Below are 13,973 nucleotides of genomic sequence, written 5' to 3'. Positions count from 1 at the left end.
AACCCACACCCCGCCTGGTCCCTTAATCCCGTCAATTGCATAATTCCTTTTATGGTTATCTTTTATTTTCTATGTACTTTTAAATGTGAGTATATTGTAATAGGATGAAGAATCTATAAATATGTGTAGATGTGCAACATTACTAGTTAGTGAAAGCGATCAACTGTTCACAAAGGTTTCAAAATGATATGAATGGGCTATATTCCTCTAGTTTGATGTGATATAAAGTTGGAGAAATTTTAAAACTAACATGTTTTCAGCATTCTCTAATATTAAAAAATTGTCCAAATACTACTTCCGTCCAACAATACGAGGCATATTAGGATTTGGTTGACCAAGCTTTTGACCACAAATTACTTCATGAATGTGTGACTGATGTGATCAAAATCATAACCTTAAGCAAATATCTTTGAGTAGGAACATAATTGATATGAATCTATGTCATATAATTATATATTAGTAGAGTAATTTGTGGTCAAAGCATTGGTCAAAGAAAAGCTAATACGCCCCATATTGTTGGACGGAGTGAGTACTTTTTACCACTTTGTCTGAGCATCGGAAGAACTATTTTTGTCAAGAATATGTGATTGTTAAAAGCAGAGTGATTTCTAACAACCACACCAAATTTACGTATTTTATTTTTCTTAATATTCTTGGGCTGTTTGAATGTCTTTGCTACTCTAACTAATGATCCAAGGTAACACAAAGTTTATCCTATTAAACAAATAGTAATTTCTGATTTTCTTGAAACTTGCAAAATTTATTAATATTAAGTTTTTGGAAAAACACCGTTTTTGTGATTGGATTTGTATAATCAGGATCATTTAGACCAATTTGATTAATGGTAATGCTGAGAAAATAATTCACACCTAATGGTATGACAAGAATAATTTTTGTGAAGGAAAAAACAAGTACTAAATGAAGAAATAAGCATCACATTATTGGCAAGAATAAACCCCTCTCTTTTTATAGGATTAGATCCGATGAAGCATAATCTTTAATCTTTAGATCCAATAGTTCACTTTCAAAAACATAAATTCAATAGTTGGCAACCATCTTAGCTCATCCAGTCTAATTCAATCTAATGACTCATGAATTAAGTTGAGTGTCTGAAAGTTATGTCCTAACTGCACATTCAGTTACCCATCACAACACTTTTTTCTCAAATTATGAGGAAACGCACAATGCATCTCTTACCCGTTAGTCATGACGCCATGGTTACTGACTTTATTCATCATACGTATGATGTACTATTGTGAAATGTTGTCTTTGTCAGATATTTTCCTTGTGTTATTAAATCCGGAAGAGAGGTCTGAATCTGGTGACGCTATTTTTTAAAGACGTACTAGTATGTATGTATATTGAAGAAACGTGCATTACACGTGTACGATTTGCTAGCGACAAATAAAGGGTTACTCTAAAATCATCACTGACATCAAGTCGCACCCATTTGTTTGGATAAGAGCACATTTAAATTCCATGAGATAGTACAGAGCCCTAGTGCCATCTAACCGTTCGTAGCCACTCCATGAGTACTCTGAATTTCTTGCAACTTTTTCCAAGTGAGAGTTGAAACACTCCTTAGATTAACACCTGTGCACTGAGCACTTGCCAGTACAATAGATATCAAAATAAATCATGCACTTCATTGCTGAAAATAGTGAGCTAGCAGACAGAATCTTGTTAACAAAACAAAACAGCATTTGCGTTGTATAGGGGGGAAAGCTAGCAGACAGAATCTTGTTAACTGGAGAAGTACAGTATCAGCATTCAGCAACCTTTGCAAAGAACCCTGTTCTTGCTGGTTTTCTTTTGATGACCACCATTAGTGGTGGTGGTGGTTTTACATAATGGATAATGCATTGCAAGTTGCTCCCATCTTCCCTGCTTTTTGGTTTTTATATAACTCTTGGTAGGTAGCAGTAGGTTAACATCTAATGAAGTGCTATCGTCATCGAATATTCCTTCTAGAGTTGCAACTAAAGATCAAAACGGTTGGGATGTACTTTTAGGCATCTATAAATAATGCACGCTAGGACTAAGGCTCAAATTTTGACAATAGTGAGTACTTCGGCACTGATTTTTATGTTGTTTCTTCCTGTCATTCTGTCAAAATCTATCGGACTGTATCGGATTTAGAATGAATGAATGAATGGTTCTCAGTTGCTGCATTTCCTTGTATAAAAAATTATAGAGCAGTTGTCTTGTCCATAAGGATCCCATTGGATGTGTTGTAGTTAAGTAGCAACTTGTGAATTGTTAAAGCGGGAAGCAACTTGTCCATAAGAATCAGAGTCAACATCAAATATGTGCACTTTGTTGAACTCATTTTTGGGAGTACTTGTAGGTCCTGGCACTTGACTCGTACAGAATTATGAAAGCAGTGTGATGTTATTCACCCTTCTCTCGACTTGATGCTATTCTCCACATATATGCATTTGAAGAAATACATTTTTTCTTCAGTAAATGGAACTCCCCTGCAAGTGCTGACAGATTAAAAAAAATGATGCTCCCCTGTTTTTTCACTATATCTGTTCACAGTGTGACATGCGCATAGACAAAGAAAGCGCTAAATTTAGAAGACAAATAAATAAGACCTGATCATACATACCCATACAAAATGCTCCCTCACACATATATTTCTATATCATCAATTTGATCAACAAAATAAATATTATGTATCTACCTTTTTAACAATATAATACATATTTCGTAGGTCAAACTGATAATCTAGGAATACACTCAGTGCTTTATAAGGCCTCTCCTGAGGCATTGTCCCTTAAGTATCTTTTGGTGCATAATAGATGTTAAGATACAACCTCTTCAATGCACTGTCTCTTAGCTTTTTATCTAAAATAGTTGTTATTTGATGGATTTGTGAGAGAGACTTAATGGTCTTTGTGTTGCCATCCTCTTTTCTTATTAACATGTATGAGCATTGGGAGAGGCCTAAACTGAAAATGAAGTAGTAACATAATACAACCATTTAGCCATTCCCAAATCAGTTTAATATGGGTGCAGATAGGAAACAATAAATTAACTAGACTATTTAGACTTTATATCCTCAATGGGCACTTCTTTTAAACGGATTATCCTGAGATTGAGAATAGATACAGTGAAACAAAGGGATATTATTTTTCAAGATATGAAGTGTAGTTTCATTCTATTCCCACATCATGGTTAGCATGTTGGAAGGACCAATCATAAAATATTGTTTCATCTGATAATTAAGCAAGCTTAGCAAGTGCCTTGTACTTAAAAAATAACCAAATGGACTACCAAGTCAAATTCCATTTGTTCTCAAAACAAGAGAACTTGTAGCACAGTGAAAATACAGACGACAGTAACCACTTACATTAATTAGTAGCCATGCAGTCAGCAAGCATCAACAAGAAACACAAACAAACACTTGCTGGAACTCCAGCTCAGCAGTTGGCCTGTTGCTGCACTGAAAAAAAAAACTATTTTCCAATGCTGCACAGAAAAATCTTTTCCTAATGATGCACTGAAAATCTTTTTACAGTGGTGCTGCCCTGATGAGTGGCCACCACTCTTTTCCCTGGCTGACCTCACCATCTTATCCTCTCCCTATTTTTAAGTTCCAACACTGTCCTGTAGTCATCTTGTCCTTTGCAACTTATTTTCCTTTGGTATAAAAATGTTTGCCATTGCAGATCACTCAGACTCTCAACAAGAGGTTGGATTCAGAGTTCAGTTCATGAAACTTTTTACCACAACTTGGTTAGCAGTTCTAGCCAGTAGATAACTACAGGTGCTCTCCCAACTGTTTGCAAAAGTTTGAGAGCCTTCAGTGCTGCATCTGTCCCTTCACACTGTCCTCTCATAGTGCTAAATTTTATGCTTCTTTTGGATGACACAAAGTTCGATTCCCTTTTGGCCTCGGAGCTTTAGTGAGCTCTACACATCTTTTTCCATGTAAATAATGCTTTTATTGCACAGCGTTTATTTTTTTTTCTTTAGCATGAGATGATGTTCTTGTCCTTTACATCAGGCAAATCCTTCTGCCTATTTTTTAAAAATTTGTTCTTGTCCATTACCATTTGGCAAAGAAGCCAAGAAAACCTTTCCTGCTGTTTGTTTCTTGTGAGGCTGTTTTTGCATGGAGGCCAGAGCAGCAGGCTGCGGTGCAACAGCTAACCTCTGAACAGCTCCGGAAAACATCCTGGCTAAATTCTGTGTTCCAAGTGTAAGGCAACGGGCAGCAGCTAGCAAAAGATGCAAGACGCAACTGGACGTTTAAAACAAGAATGAATATTCAGGTCAGCAGTTGAGGATCCTTCTCTTCCCTCCGAATTTGTCACCCCCCACAACGACAATTTTTTGCCCGGTCCGCCTGCTACCACAAGGGAGACAGACACCTCGTCTTCCTCTCTTCGTAATCATCACCTCTTGCCAAGGTCCATTTGGAACGAACAACAACACAACAAACCCCAAACAGACGGCCTTGAATTAACTTTGAAACATTTCTTATCTTTTTTTCAAGAGGACTTACTGATTTTCTTTTCTTCTTGGAAGCAAGGCATTAATATGCCTGAATACAAAGGCTTTAATCAGTAAAACTGTACACAATTTCAAAAACTTGAGGTGAGTGGTACAAAGATATACTAGGTCAGCTTACAACTATGCAGAAGTGCGAACTTGGACATGACAGATTTTCTTCGGTAGACGACGATACCATTGACAGCAAACAATCAATCACATGATTAATTAAAGTTGAGTGCAACCAGTACTGGAAAGAATACTCGCATAAAAATAACTCGAGAGGGTAAATACATATAACTGAGCTTAATTTTCACACGAGCTAGCTAAAATCAGTTCTGCAGAGAGGCAGTGGCAGGAGAGTGTTATAGACAATAGTCGCGCCAAAACCCCTAGAAGAACTTGTTGAACTGGCCACTTAGGGAGCCCTTCACGTTTGAGTACAGGCCGTAGAGCGAGTACTGCTGCAGGTTTGACACCTCGTACCACGAGTTCAGCACTGACTCGTGCTTATCGGTACCTGAGAAAGCCAGTTGGATGCCGATACTGCAGTCCATGGTTCCCTGGTTCTGGCTCTTGCAGACATTGGTTCTAATGGCGCAAGTTTGCTTGCCAAGGCAAATGAAGTTTGACTTCCCCGAGCAAGCACCACATCCATCCTTCTTCCAGTGCAAGTTCTGAAGCCTGCCTTTGTTGAATTCAAGAACCTAGAAAAGCATCAACAAAGAGCAGTCACATTTGCAATATTCCTTGGTTCAAACATCGAAGTTATAGATAACGGACAGAACAGTACATTTGTGGTCACATACCAAGGTGAAGCTGGACACTGTAACTGAGGAATTGGAGACAAAGACCGGCGCAGATCTAGCTGCATACTTCCTACCAGCAAATGCTACCATGTATCCACCAGCTGAGGCCTGGAAAATGCACAGAACTTTGGTCATATACAAATGCTATCATCAAACACATGATTTGATCATGATACAAGAAAGACAAAATGACTAAAGACTAATCAGTACAAAATGACTATTGAAATCGATCAACAATGATACAATATAAATTCAGGTTATCACACAGGCAAAAAAGACTAGCATTTCTGACAGTTATCCTGCGCGTAAATTGAGACAAGTTAAGTTTTTTTCCCATTGCACCCGGTGCCGATCAAGTCTCAAGAGATACGGGCTATCCTGGAGTTTCTGAATAGGGGAGGGACAGTGCTGTGGACAAAACTAAACAATGGTTGCATTATCCCTGGAAGTTACAAAATTGCCAGATGTGAATTGGGATGCAGAGAATACTCTGATTCAAGGGGATAATAGGCTACGAAATTCCATAGCTGCTAAACTGGCTGCTCATGGAGTGTGGTTTTTAAAGGGCAATGAATTGACAAATGCTGCTACAGGTTCCTGGTACTGTGAATCGACCCAATCCAAGGTGGACGAACATAATGCACTTCATGCTGCAAGTCTGGATGACTGATGGAAGAAGTTGTGGAAGCTCGAGTTGGTCCGTCAAGTAGGGTTCTTTTGGTGGTGCACACTGAGGGGTATATGGCCAGGTAAAGCTCAACTGTTTCACTAGCATGTGGAAGTGCAAGATTTATGTCAAATTTGGAAAATGGTGGATGAGATGGTAACGACTGTATGCACCAGCCAAGCATAAACTCGAGAGCTCTAGGCTCTATATTGCATGCACCAACCAGTTCATCTAAAACCTCAAACTGGTTGGAAAGATGGGCAATGCACATATATACTTCAACAGGAACATCACCTCCGGTTAGACACAAATTTAACAGCAGAGTGAATGCTCAGTACATCTGATAATCTAGCTCACACGAAATTCGAGTGGCATTAGAAAATAACATCCTCTGACTAATGTTGTTCTGCATTGTTTTAACCTAGTACATCCACGTACTCCTGCTACATACGATCACACGCCTAAAGTACACCGAATTAGTAATGCTAAGTACACCGAATCCAATGTATAAATCTACTCTGTTTCCAGGGCAAGTGTTAAGAAATCCCACTAAAGCCATCAATCCACCATTAATCTCCACAGGCATCTTATGCAAGAGAGAATGTGACCTTTCAGGTAAGACCAGCTGTAAATTAAACCCCATAAAGATTGCTCGGTTTATAACAACCTTGGACATAAATAAAATGGTAATTACTACTGCGTTCGAGACAGAGCTATCTATTTTCACACCGAATTTTTGGCGCCATAATGGCTAGTTTCTACCTCATGCCAATGACTCCTAACAAATTTTGTGATGTATTTTTTTTGTGTGTGTGTATTTGGTTGTGCTAGAGAGACATTCAACACTAAATTTGGGCAAAACCGATAGGATGACCAAAATATGTGACTAGAAAAAAATAAATGCTAAAGGCTGATCCCCACAGTTTTACCAATAGAGGGCTAGAGGCACAAATATCGGCTAGCCAATTCCTCACTACAACAATTACACAGGTAAAGCACAAATTTGGAAAAACATGGTAAATATTTACCAAAGAATGGTCAGCTCACATTTGGCACCAAATAAGGCAGGCCTCTAATCTCTGATATACCTAATTACCTGTGTTGTATCAGTTCGATAAAATAGCAATCTTTGCTTTGCCTTGAGTCAGGAGGTAGGAAGTTACGGGGATATTCAAGAAGAAAGAAACGATGGTTTATGCTCTAGGTGAAAGGTTGGATGATGGAACACAAGATGTTCCTTCGAAACTCCCATATGATGTAAATTTTGAACACCAGACCAATCAATAACCATATTGCCTATTAAAATCTTGTAAGATGTCAGGTTTTCTCATTTCTTCTGCGCCAACACAAATTGCCAACTTATAATGTCAGATATGTTTAATGAAATAAGAATAACCTCCTCAATTTTTATGTTGATTTGGTGCTTGACCCTAAGAAGGACGGTTGAGCTTTCAACTTGTATCGTGCAGCTTAGCTTGAACCAACAAGGTTTCCAAATTTTCACCACGGTTGAGCTTTCAACTTGTTCCCATAAATAGCCAGACTATTTCAGCAGAAAAGGGAACACACAGTAAGTGCTAATCATGCCCATGTCCACAGAGGGAATCTGTGTAACTTTTCCCTCACATGGCAGCTCAGTTCCCAATTCCAACATGCTGAATGGCAAGCTCCATTGGATTAGTTGGAATTCAGAAGACACGGATTTCACAAATTCCACCAATCCATACTGGAGTACCTTAAGTAATGACCATACGAATAAACACTAAAGTAACACAAATTTTAATCCATGCTAGTTTCCACCTTTTCCTTCATTGCAATAGGCACTTATTAGGGAAGAAGATCTTGCGTACAGGCAAACGAATTGAGCAGCAACATTACTCTCTAGCTCCAACTAGATCAAGAAATTCCACAGAAGCACACGGATCATTCCACAGAGACATGCTAGCACACGACAGCAGTTGCAACAACCCCAACCGACCTCCACCTACTCCGGCATTTCCACAAACACTTGCAACGCAAGATCTAGCCAAGCCAATCCAAGTTACCGCGAGCAAATGGAGGGAACCAAAGTGACCAAGAACACACGATGAAGGAAGGAAGGAGTGAAGGAGGGGGATCGCTTACGGGGCTGAAGCCTGTGGTGGTGTTGACGGTGAGGAGGGAGATCTCGTCGACCTTGGGGCGGAAGACGGCGAGCTGGGAGGGGTTAGCAAGGTTGAGGCGGCGGTCACAGGGGGAGAGCTGGGTGGAGCCGGAGAAGAAGGCGCTGCTGCCGGCGAAGGCGAGGCCGAAGGTGAAGCCGTCCCCGCGCTGGATCCGCGAGTCGCTGCAGGGGTCGTACACCCCGTTGGTGTCCCCCGCGGCCAGCGACGCGAGGATGGAGGCGGAGGCGAGCGCCAGGGCGAGCAGCAGGGGCGCGGAAGCGGCGGCCATGGCGGCGAGCGAGATTCGCGGGGTCTCGGAGGCAGGGGCGGCACGAAGCTACCAACTTTAAACTTGTTTTTTTGGGAAGAGCTGGCGAGAGAGAGAGTGGAGTTGGGGAAGCACTCGTGGGTGACAGCGATGGAGGTGGCAGGTGGGTGCGGTGCGGGAGGTAGCTCTTAGGTGGGGATGATGGGCCTTTGTTTACATGGGCTTTGAGATGTTTGGTAGCCCAACTCTTAGTACAACACGGCCCGAGAATTATAAAGAGGGCAAAAAACACCAGAGGGGCTCTGATGTTCCTCGAAATATTTTCTCTTACTCCGTATTTTGTTCGATTCATGTCTTTGTTCTATTTTTTACCTTCTCACATCATGGACCTTCCCCAGTTTCTTGACGGGCAAAGGCCTGCAACCAATGCATGTTTCCTCCAAAGCCTAAGCTTGCAACATGTAAACAAGCTTAACGGCATGTTATGTTTGCTTCGGGGGTTTTTTTTTTTTAGCCATCGTTATGTTTGCTTCGTAACCATACTTCGTCCTGCTTTTCTTACAAGAGTATAGCGTGTCGTAAAAGAAGCGGTGAAGAAGCTACAACTTAGACAAAGTTAATTTGGCAAAGATACAAGACTGTGACAACTGATAAGAAAGTCAAAGTGGGGCTATAAACCGAACATACTCCAATAATACACTAGTAGCAGAATCTACCACACACTTGATCAAGCGTTGACCTCAACCATAGAGAAAAGAGGTGATATGCTGGCACACTGCTAGACAAACACCCAAGTCGCACCACAAAACTGGAGGCCATCCCTCATTTGGTCTCTCCACATCTCGTAAAGTCAACAATAGGACGGGTAGGTGAAAGCTCAAAACTTCAATATCCATCGGTTCTTCTCATCTTTGGCAGTTGATTCGACATCGCAACTCTTTTCTGATAGGCCTGTGTGTCCTTGTAGACGACGTCCCGATAATGGAGGACCTGGCTCCAGTCTACTATATGAAACTAGTGATTCCCATGGTTCATTTGTTCGTTCTTTCTTGTCAGCTCCTTGGTTTAGTCCATCGGTGATATAGCAGCCTGACTTGTGATGCGTTTCTTTACAATAGCGCATCCAGCGGTCTTAAATTAAGATGCACATACGAGGCTGGTCTAAGTTATGCAAATATGTTTTTCTTCCGATTCGTTGCTAAAGGTATACGTAAAATTAAGATGATTACAATGGGACCAGTGTTGACATTAAAGAATTTAGATGCAACTTCTGGTTTTATCAAGATCTTTATTTTGGGCGGTCGTTGTAGTTTTAGTATTTCAGGGTTTTAGTTTTGTTTACGTTTTGTAGTTCTATTGACATCTTTGTCTTTGGTGGTCATTTCAATTTTTGTCAATCTATTGTCTTCTTTGAATTCAATAAAGACAGACCGTTTTGTAAATATATATAAAAAAAAGAGGAGTCAACAGTACAACAAGTCATAATATCTGATGAAGCCGAGTGCCGTCAGAAACAACCCATAGAAATTTCCTTTGCATTTGCGTCTATTTTGGCTGCACCTTCTTTTGTAATTTTGCATATCACAAGACCTGGGACTTGGGGGTTGAACTCAAAGAACTGACATGCCCAAAAGTCCAATACCGAATATGTGAACTGTACGTAACAAATAAAAAATTCCAATGCTTGTCTGCGATCTCCCTAATAATTTTGTTCATTGAGAGAGCACATAATAAATTCCCAGTAACGCTTATTGCAAATTCAAGACACGTCCAACTATTCTGGTTGCTTGTGATTTCCTGGAAAGGAGTGCTTTCCAAAAAACGATTCACGACAAGAGCAACTGAAAGCTAAACTAAAAATGGCTGAGAAAGCCTGCAAGTGGGGGGCAATTCAAAAGAGGAATCATCTTGGTTTAGGCACAGACATATATTATTAGACTGAAAAAGACATCTGTCTACAGTCTATATTTTCCAACCAAATAAAGCCAGTAGCTTAGGGCAAAGAGAGATCACCTTGGTATAGGGCTAGCTTTTGGATTGAACATATATAGTACTGCAATATTAGGCAGAAAAAGACATGTCTCTACTCCCTGAATTTTATATATCAGATGTTCTAATTTCTCTTAGATGTATTACATAACCAAGTACCTAACGCTAAGCATACTTTCCAAGACAATCGGTACTAACCATCTCAAATATAGCAAGATGACAAATTTGCATGGTTGCTATCTTTTTATGATCGACCCAGAAATGCATGCAAATCAGTATGTGCAATGGTACAGCTTGGCAGGACATAAGGTAACCTAACAAAGTTTGGCCAATGGACTCAGAAGATGTAAAATAAGAATCCTAAAACCCAACAGCCACCATATTAGGGTTTAAGGTTGCTACACAAATTGTATTGTTAGTAGTAGTACAGCTACTCGTTTTATTTTTCTGTCCAGAAAGACCATACACAATATCCTAAAGTGGAAGTCAAATATGTCATCAGTTACTTTATCTACTCCAAGACAACACCAAAATATTAGTATCAGCAACAGCCATGACATATATAAATATATGCAATAAAAGCTGCAAACCACATATATGTGCAATAAAAGCTACAAACCATCAGTTCATCACTACATGTATTGACAAGAGTGCTTCCAAGTCCGTGGACTACATAGGATGACCGTGCTAACTACTTCCCTGTTACTAGCCAAGAAACTGTCACTTTGAACAGCATACTCACATAGGGACAACTCGAAGTCATAAGATACTCTCCAGCCAGCACCATCTATTGCTGGAAAATCTTTGTTCTTGAAAGAGCAAGGACGGGAGAAGTCGTTCCTCACGAAAGATTTGGAGGGCATAGATGGACCAGCTTGAGCTTGTTCATCACATCACAACCCTGCAAGGGAAACAAAAGGAGCATTGCCCTAAATTTCTTTGCTAATGGAGCTTAAGTGAAAGTTCTGGATGTTGCGTAGCAAATAATTTCAGTGATTGAGTTTGACCAGTCAATATTGTAAATATACAATTGCTACACTAATAGCAACAGAGATGCTTTCCACTTCATTTGGAAAGAAATGCAACAAACTACGCTCAACCATAGTACATCTACCAAGTCAGAAGTAAATTTGATCAATCTAATAGAAGCAGACACCTTCCAGAGGCTGACACAGCAATAGTGTAATGCAATAAAATTTACAATGGATGACATAACAACTTAATAAAGCTCTCAAGAATGACTTAATGTAGTATGCAACTTTTTATTATGTAAGTGGTAAGCATACAGATTACTGAACTCCTAAAACTCCCGCATTTCATACTATGTACACTCCATTCAGAAACAATTCTCTCAACACAACACCTACACAGAAGATTAGTTCTTTCAACATTGGAGCAGCAAGTCTCATCTCCATACCTCATTCATCTCAGTGTACAAACTCGAACACCCCCAAATGGGGGATGCTGTTGGCCTAGTCACGTAGGATGACGGAGTCCGCAATCTCCATCAGTGGTTCCAGGCACTCTGGGGCAAATTTCCGGGCAAACATGTATGAGTATGTCCCGTTTGACTTCCTCAGCTCCCTGATCAGGTTTGCCGAAACCTCCCCAGGACGATACGTGTGTGGATGGCCCTCGACTTGATCCGTCCAGTTCACCCTCGTCAAGGTATACTTGGTGCACCCCTCAGGATCCTGCATATCTAGCAACGTTGGGAAGTAGTGCTCCTCTGGATAGCACGAGTCCCTACGCTTGATCAAACAAGGCAACTTAAACTTCTTCCACAGCCGCATGTCCCTCACAACCATGATGGCATGCTTCCTTGTCAGTACAAAGAACTGCGATCCAGCACGAAATTGATCATATGGCACCTCGGGCAGCATCACATCATCACCACGGGCAAAGTACCTATCATGAAGCACCGAGACGTTGTCCATTATATCTATGAAGCTGCGGTGGTGGCCATGAGGGCCAGCATTGTCGGAGAGGAGTGTATTGTACAGGGTGGGGAAAGGGTGGAGCGGGATGCAAGACTGTGACAGCAGCGCAAAGAATTGGTTGGAAGGGTCATCGAGGAGGGCAGTGGCGAGGAGGCGGCGGGCAGCGGAGATGAGTGTGGGGGAGGCGCGCTGCGTGGCCTTGGCTGGAACGAACCGGCCACGGAAGGAGGGCGTGGGAGGCTGCTCGAGGACAGAGTAGGGGTCGGCGTGGACGTAGAGGTTGAAGAGTTGGCGATGGCCATGGAAGTACTTCTCCCAGAGCGGCGAGAAGATGATGTCGGAGTTGGTGAGGAATAGGAAGGCGACCTTGGGCGATGGGCGGCGGTGGAAGAAGTAGGAGGGCGCCGGCTTGGTGGTGGAAGAGGACAGGATGGCCCGGCGGAAGAGCGCGAGGTCGTCGGACTCGTCGGCGTCCGGTATAGCGGGGAGCGTTTTCGGTGGGAGCAGGCGCGGCGCGAGGAGGAAGACGACAGGGATGGAGATAAGCAAGAGCGCGGAGAGCACAAACGGCGAGGCGTGCGTCGTCGCCGGCGACGTCATCTCCGGCAACCGCAGAGGGCGGCCAGGAGATTCGCAGAATGCAACGGAGGTGAGGACTGGATCTCGGTGGGGGTGGTGAAGAATAGAGAAAAAAAAAAGACGAGATTTTGTAGAAGAAGAGGAAGGGGATTGAGAGCGATTGACAGACAGGGACAGTCTCGAATCGAGGAGGAACAAAAAAAAGGGCTCCGCGAATTGGATCTTGCGATCCGGAGACTCTGGCTTAAAAACAGGACAAAAAAGGGACGAGAAATTGGGAGATTATTGCTCGGGAAAGCGCAACGAGCCAAGATTAATCCAAGGAACAATCGAGCATGGCGACTTCCCCCCCTCCTTGGAATCAAATCAAATGGCTCCAGCTCCCGCCATGGCCTCGCCCATCCCAGCTCTATCACGAGATCCGGCAAGCGCAAGCAACCGCAAGCTGAACCCCGCGGCCAGGGCAAGAAGAACACGAGGTCCCAAGAACAGAGCAACCGACTCAACAACAGCCGGACGCGGCGCGGCCGAACCGGGGAATGGCGGCACGGGGGGGCTTCCCCGCGGATCGAATTCGATCCGGCGCCGGGGATGGGGGGTTCGGGTAGGCAGTGAGGAAACGGAATCCCCCAGAGGGCGAGAAAATCGGGAGATTTCCGGAGATCTTTGTGAGGCCGAGAAGGAGGATGGTAGAGTGAGGAGGGAGGAGGGTAGGAGAGGTGCGTGCGTGGCGTGGCGAGCCTGTTTATACGACGGGCGGCGTTTGCTCGTCGCTGTCAGCCGGGCCCGGGGAGTTAAATAAACTTAATTAGTCGGTCACGGGGGAGCGCAATTAAGGGTCCTACCTGCCTCTGTTTACATCGCGGCGGTTGGATCAGACGGGGAGCGCTAATCTCCGTGCAACCCACGCATCTAGAAGACTCTGCTCCATCTAGAAGAGTATTATTCTATCAAGAAGACTATACTGTACTTTGAATAAAAATTATGGTTCATGTGACATGAAATTTGTGTTCTATATTACTCGATTTTAAAAGTACTTATTGATAATTATGATTTCGCATTGTATAAATACGTGTA

General features: G+C 42.3%; 2 protein-coding genes across 2 annotated transcripts; both read right to left on the bottom strand.

Annotated features, from left to right (window-relative positions):
- Positions 1 to 4,673: 4,673 nt before the first annotated feature.
- Positions 4,674 to 8,526, bottom strand: LOC100825689. Its single transcript, XM_003561790.4, has 3 exons — positions 8,101 to 8,526; positions 5,310 to 5,417; positions 4,674 to 5,207 (listed from the first exon to the last, which is right to left on the bottom strand). The coding sequence occupies exons 1-3, from the start codon at positions 8,407 to 8,409 to the stop codon at positions 4,893 to 4,895; spliced, it is 732 nt and encodes a 243-aa protein (XP_003561838.1). The 5' UTR covers positions 8,410 to 8,526; the 3' UTR covers positions 4,674 to 4,892.
- Positions 8,527 to 10,912: 2,386 nt separating this feature from the next.
- Positions 10,913 to 13,629, bottom strand: LOC100823951. Its single transcript, XM_003561785.4, has 2 exons — positions 11,795 to 13,629; positions 10,913 to 11,278 (listed from the first exon to the last, which is right to left on the bottom strand). The coding sequence occupies exon 1, from the start codon at positions 12,915 to 12,917 to the stop codon at positions 11,850 to 11,852; it is 1,068 nt and encodes a 355-aa protein (XP_003561833.1). The 5' UTR covers positions 12,918 to 13,629; the 3' UTR covers positions 10,913 to 11,278; positions 11,795 to 11,849.
- Positions 13,630 to 13,973: the final 344 nt, after the last annotated feature.

This window comes from Brachypodium distachyon, chromosome 1, assembly GCF_000005505.3.
Source record: "Brachypodium distachyon strain Bd21 chromosome 1, Brachypodium_distachyon_v3.0, whole genome shotgun sequence".
Taxonomy (NCBI): domain Eukaryota; kingdom Viridiplantae; phylum Streptophyta; class Magnoliopsida; order Poales; family Poaceae; genus Brachypodium; species Brachypodium distachyon.
This window is presented reverse-complemented; position numbering and strand designations above follow the sequence as displayed.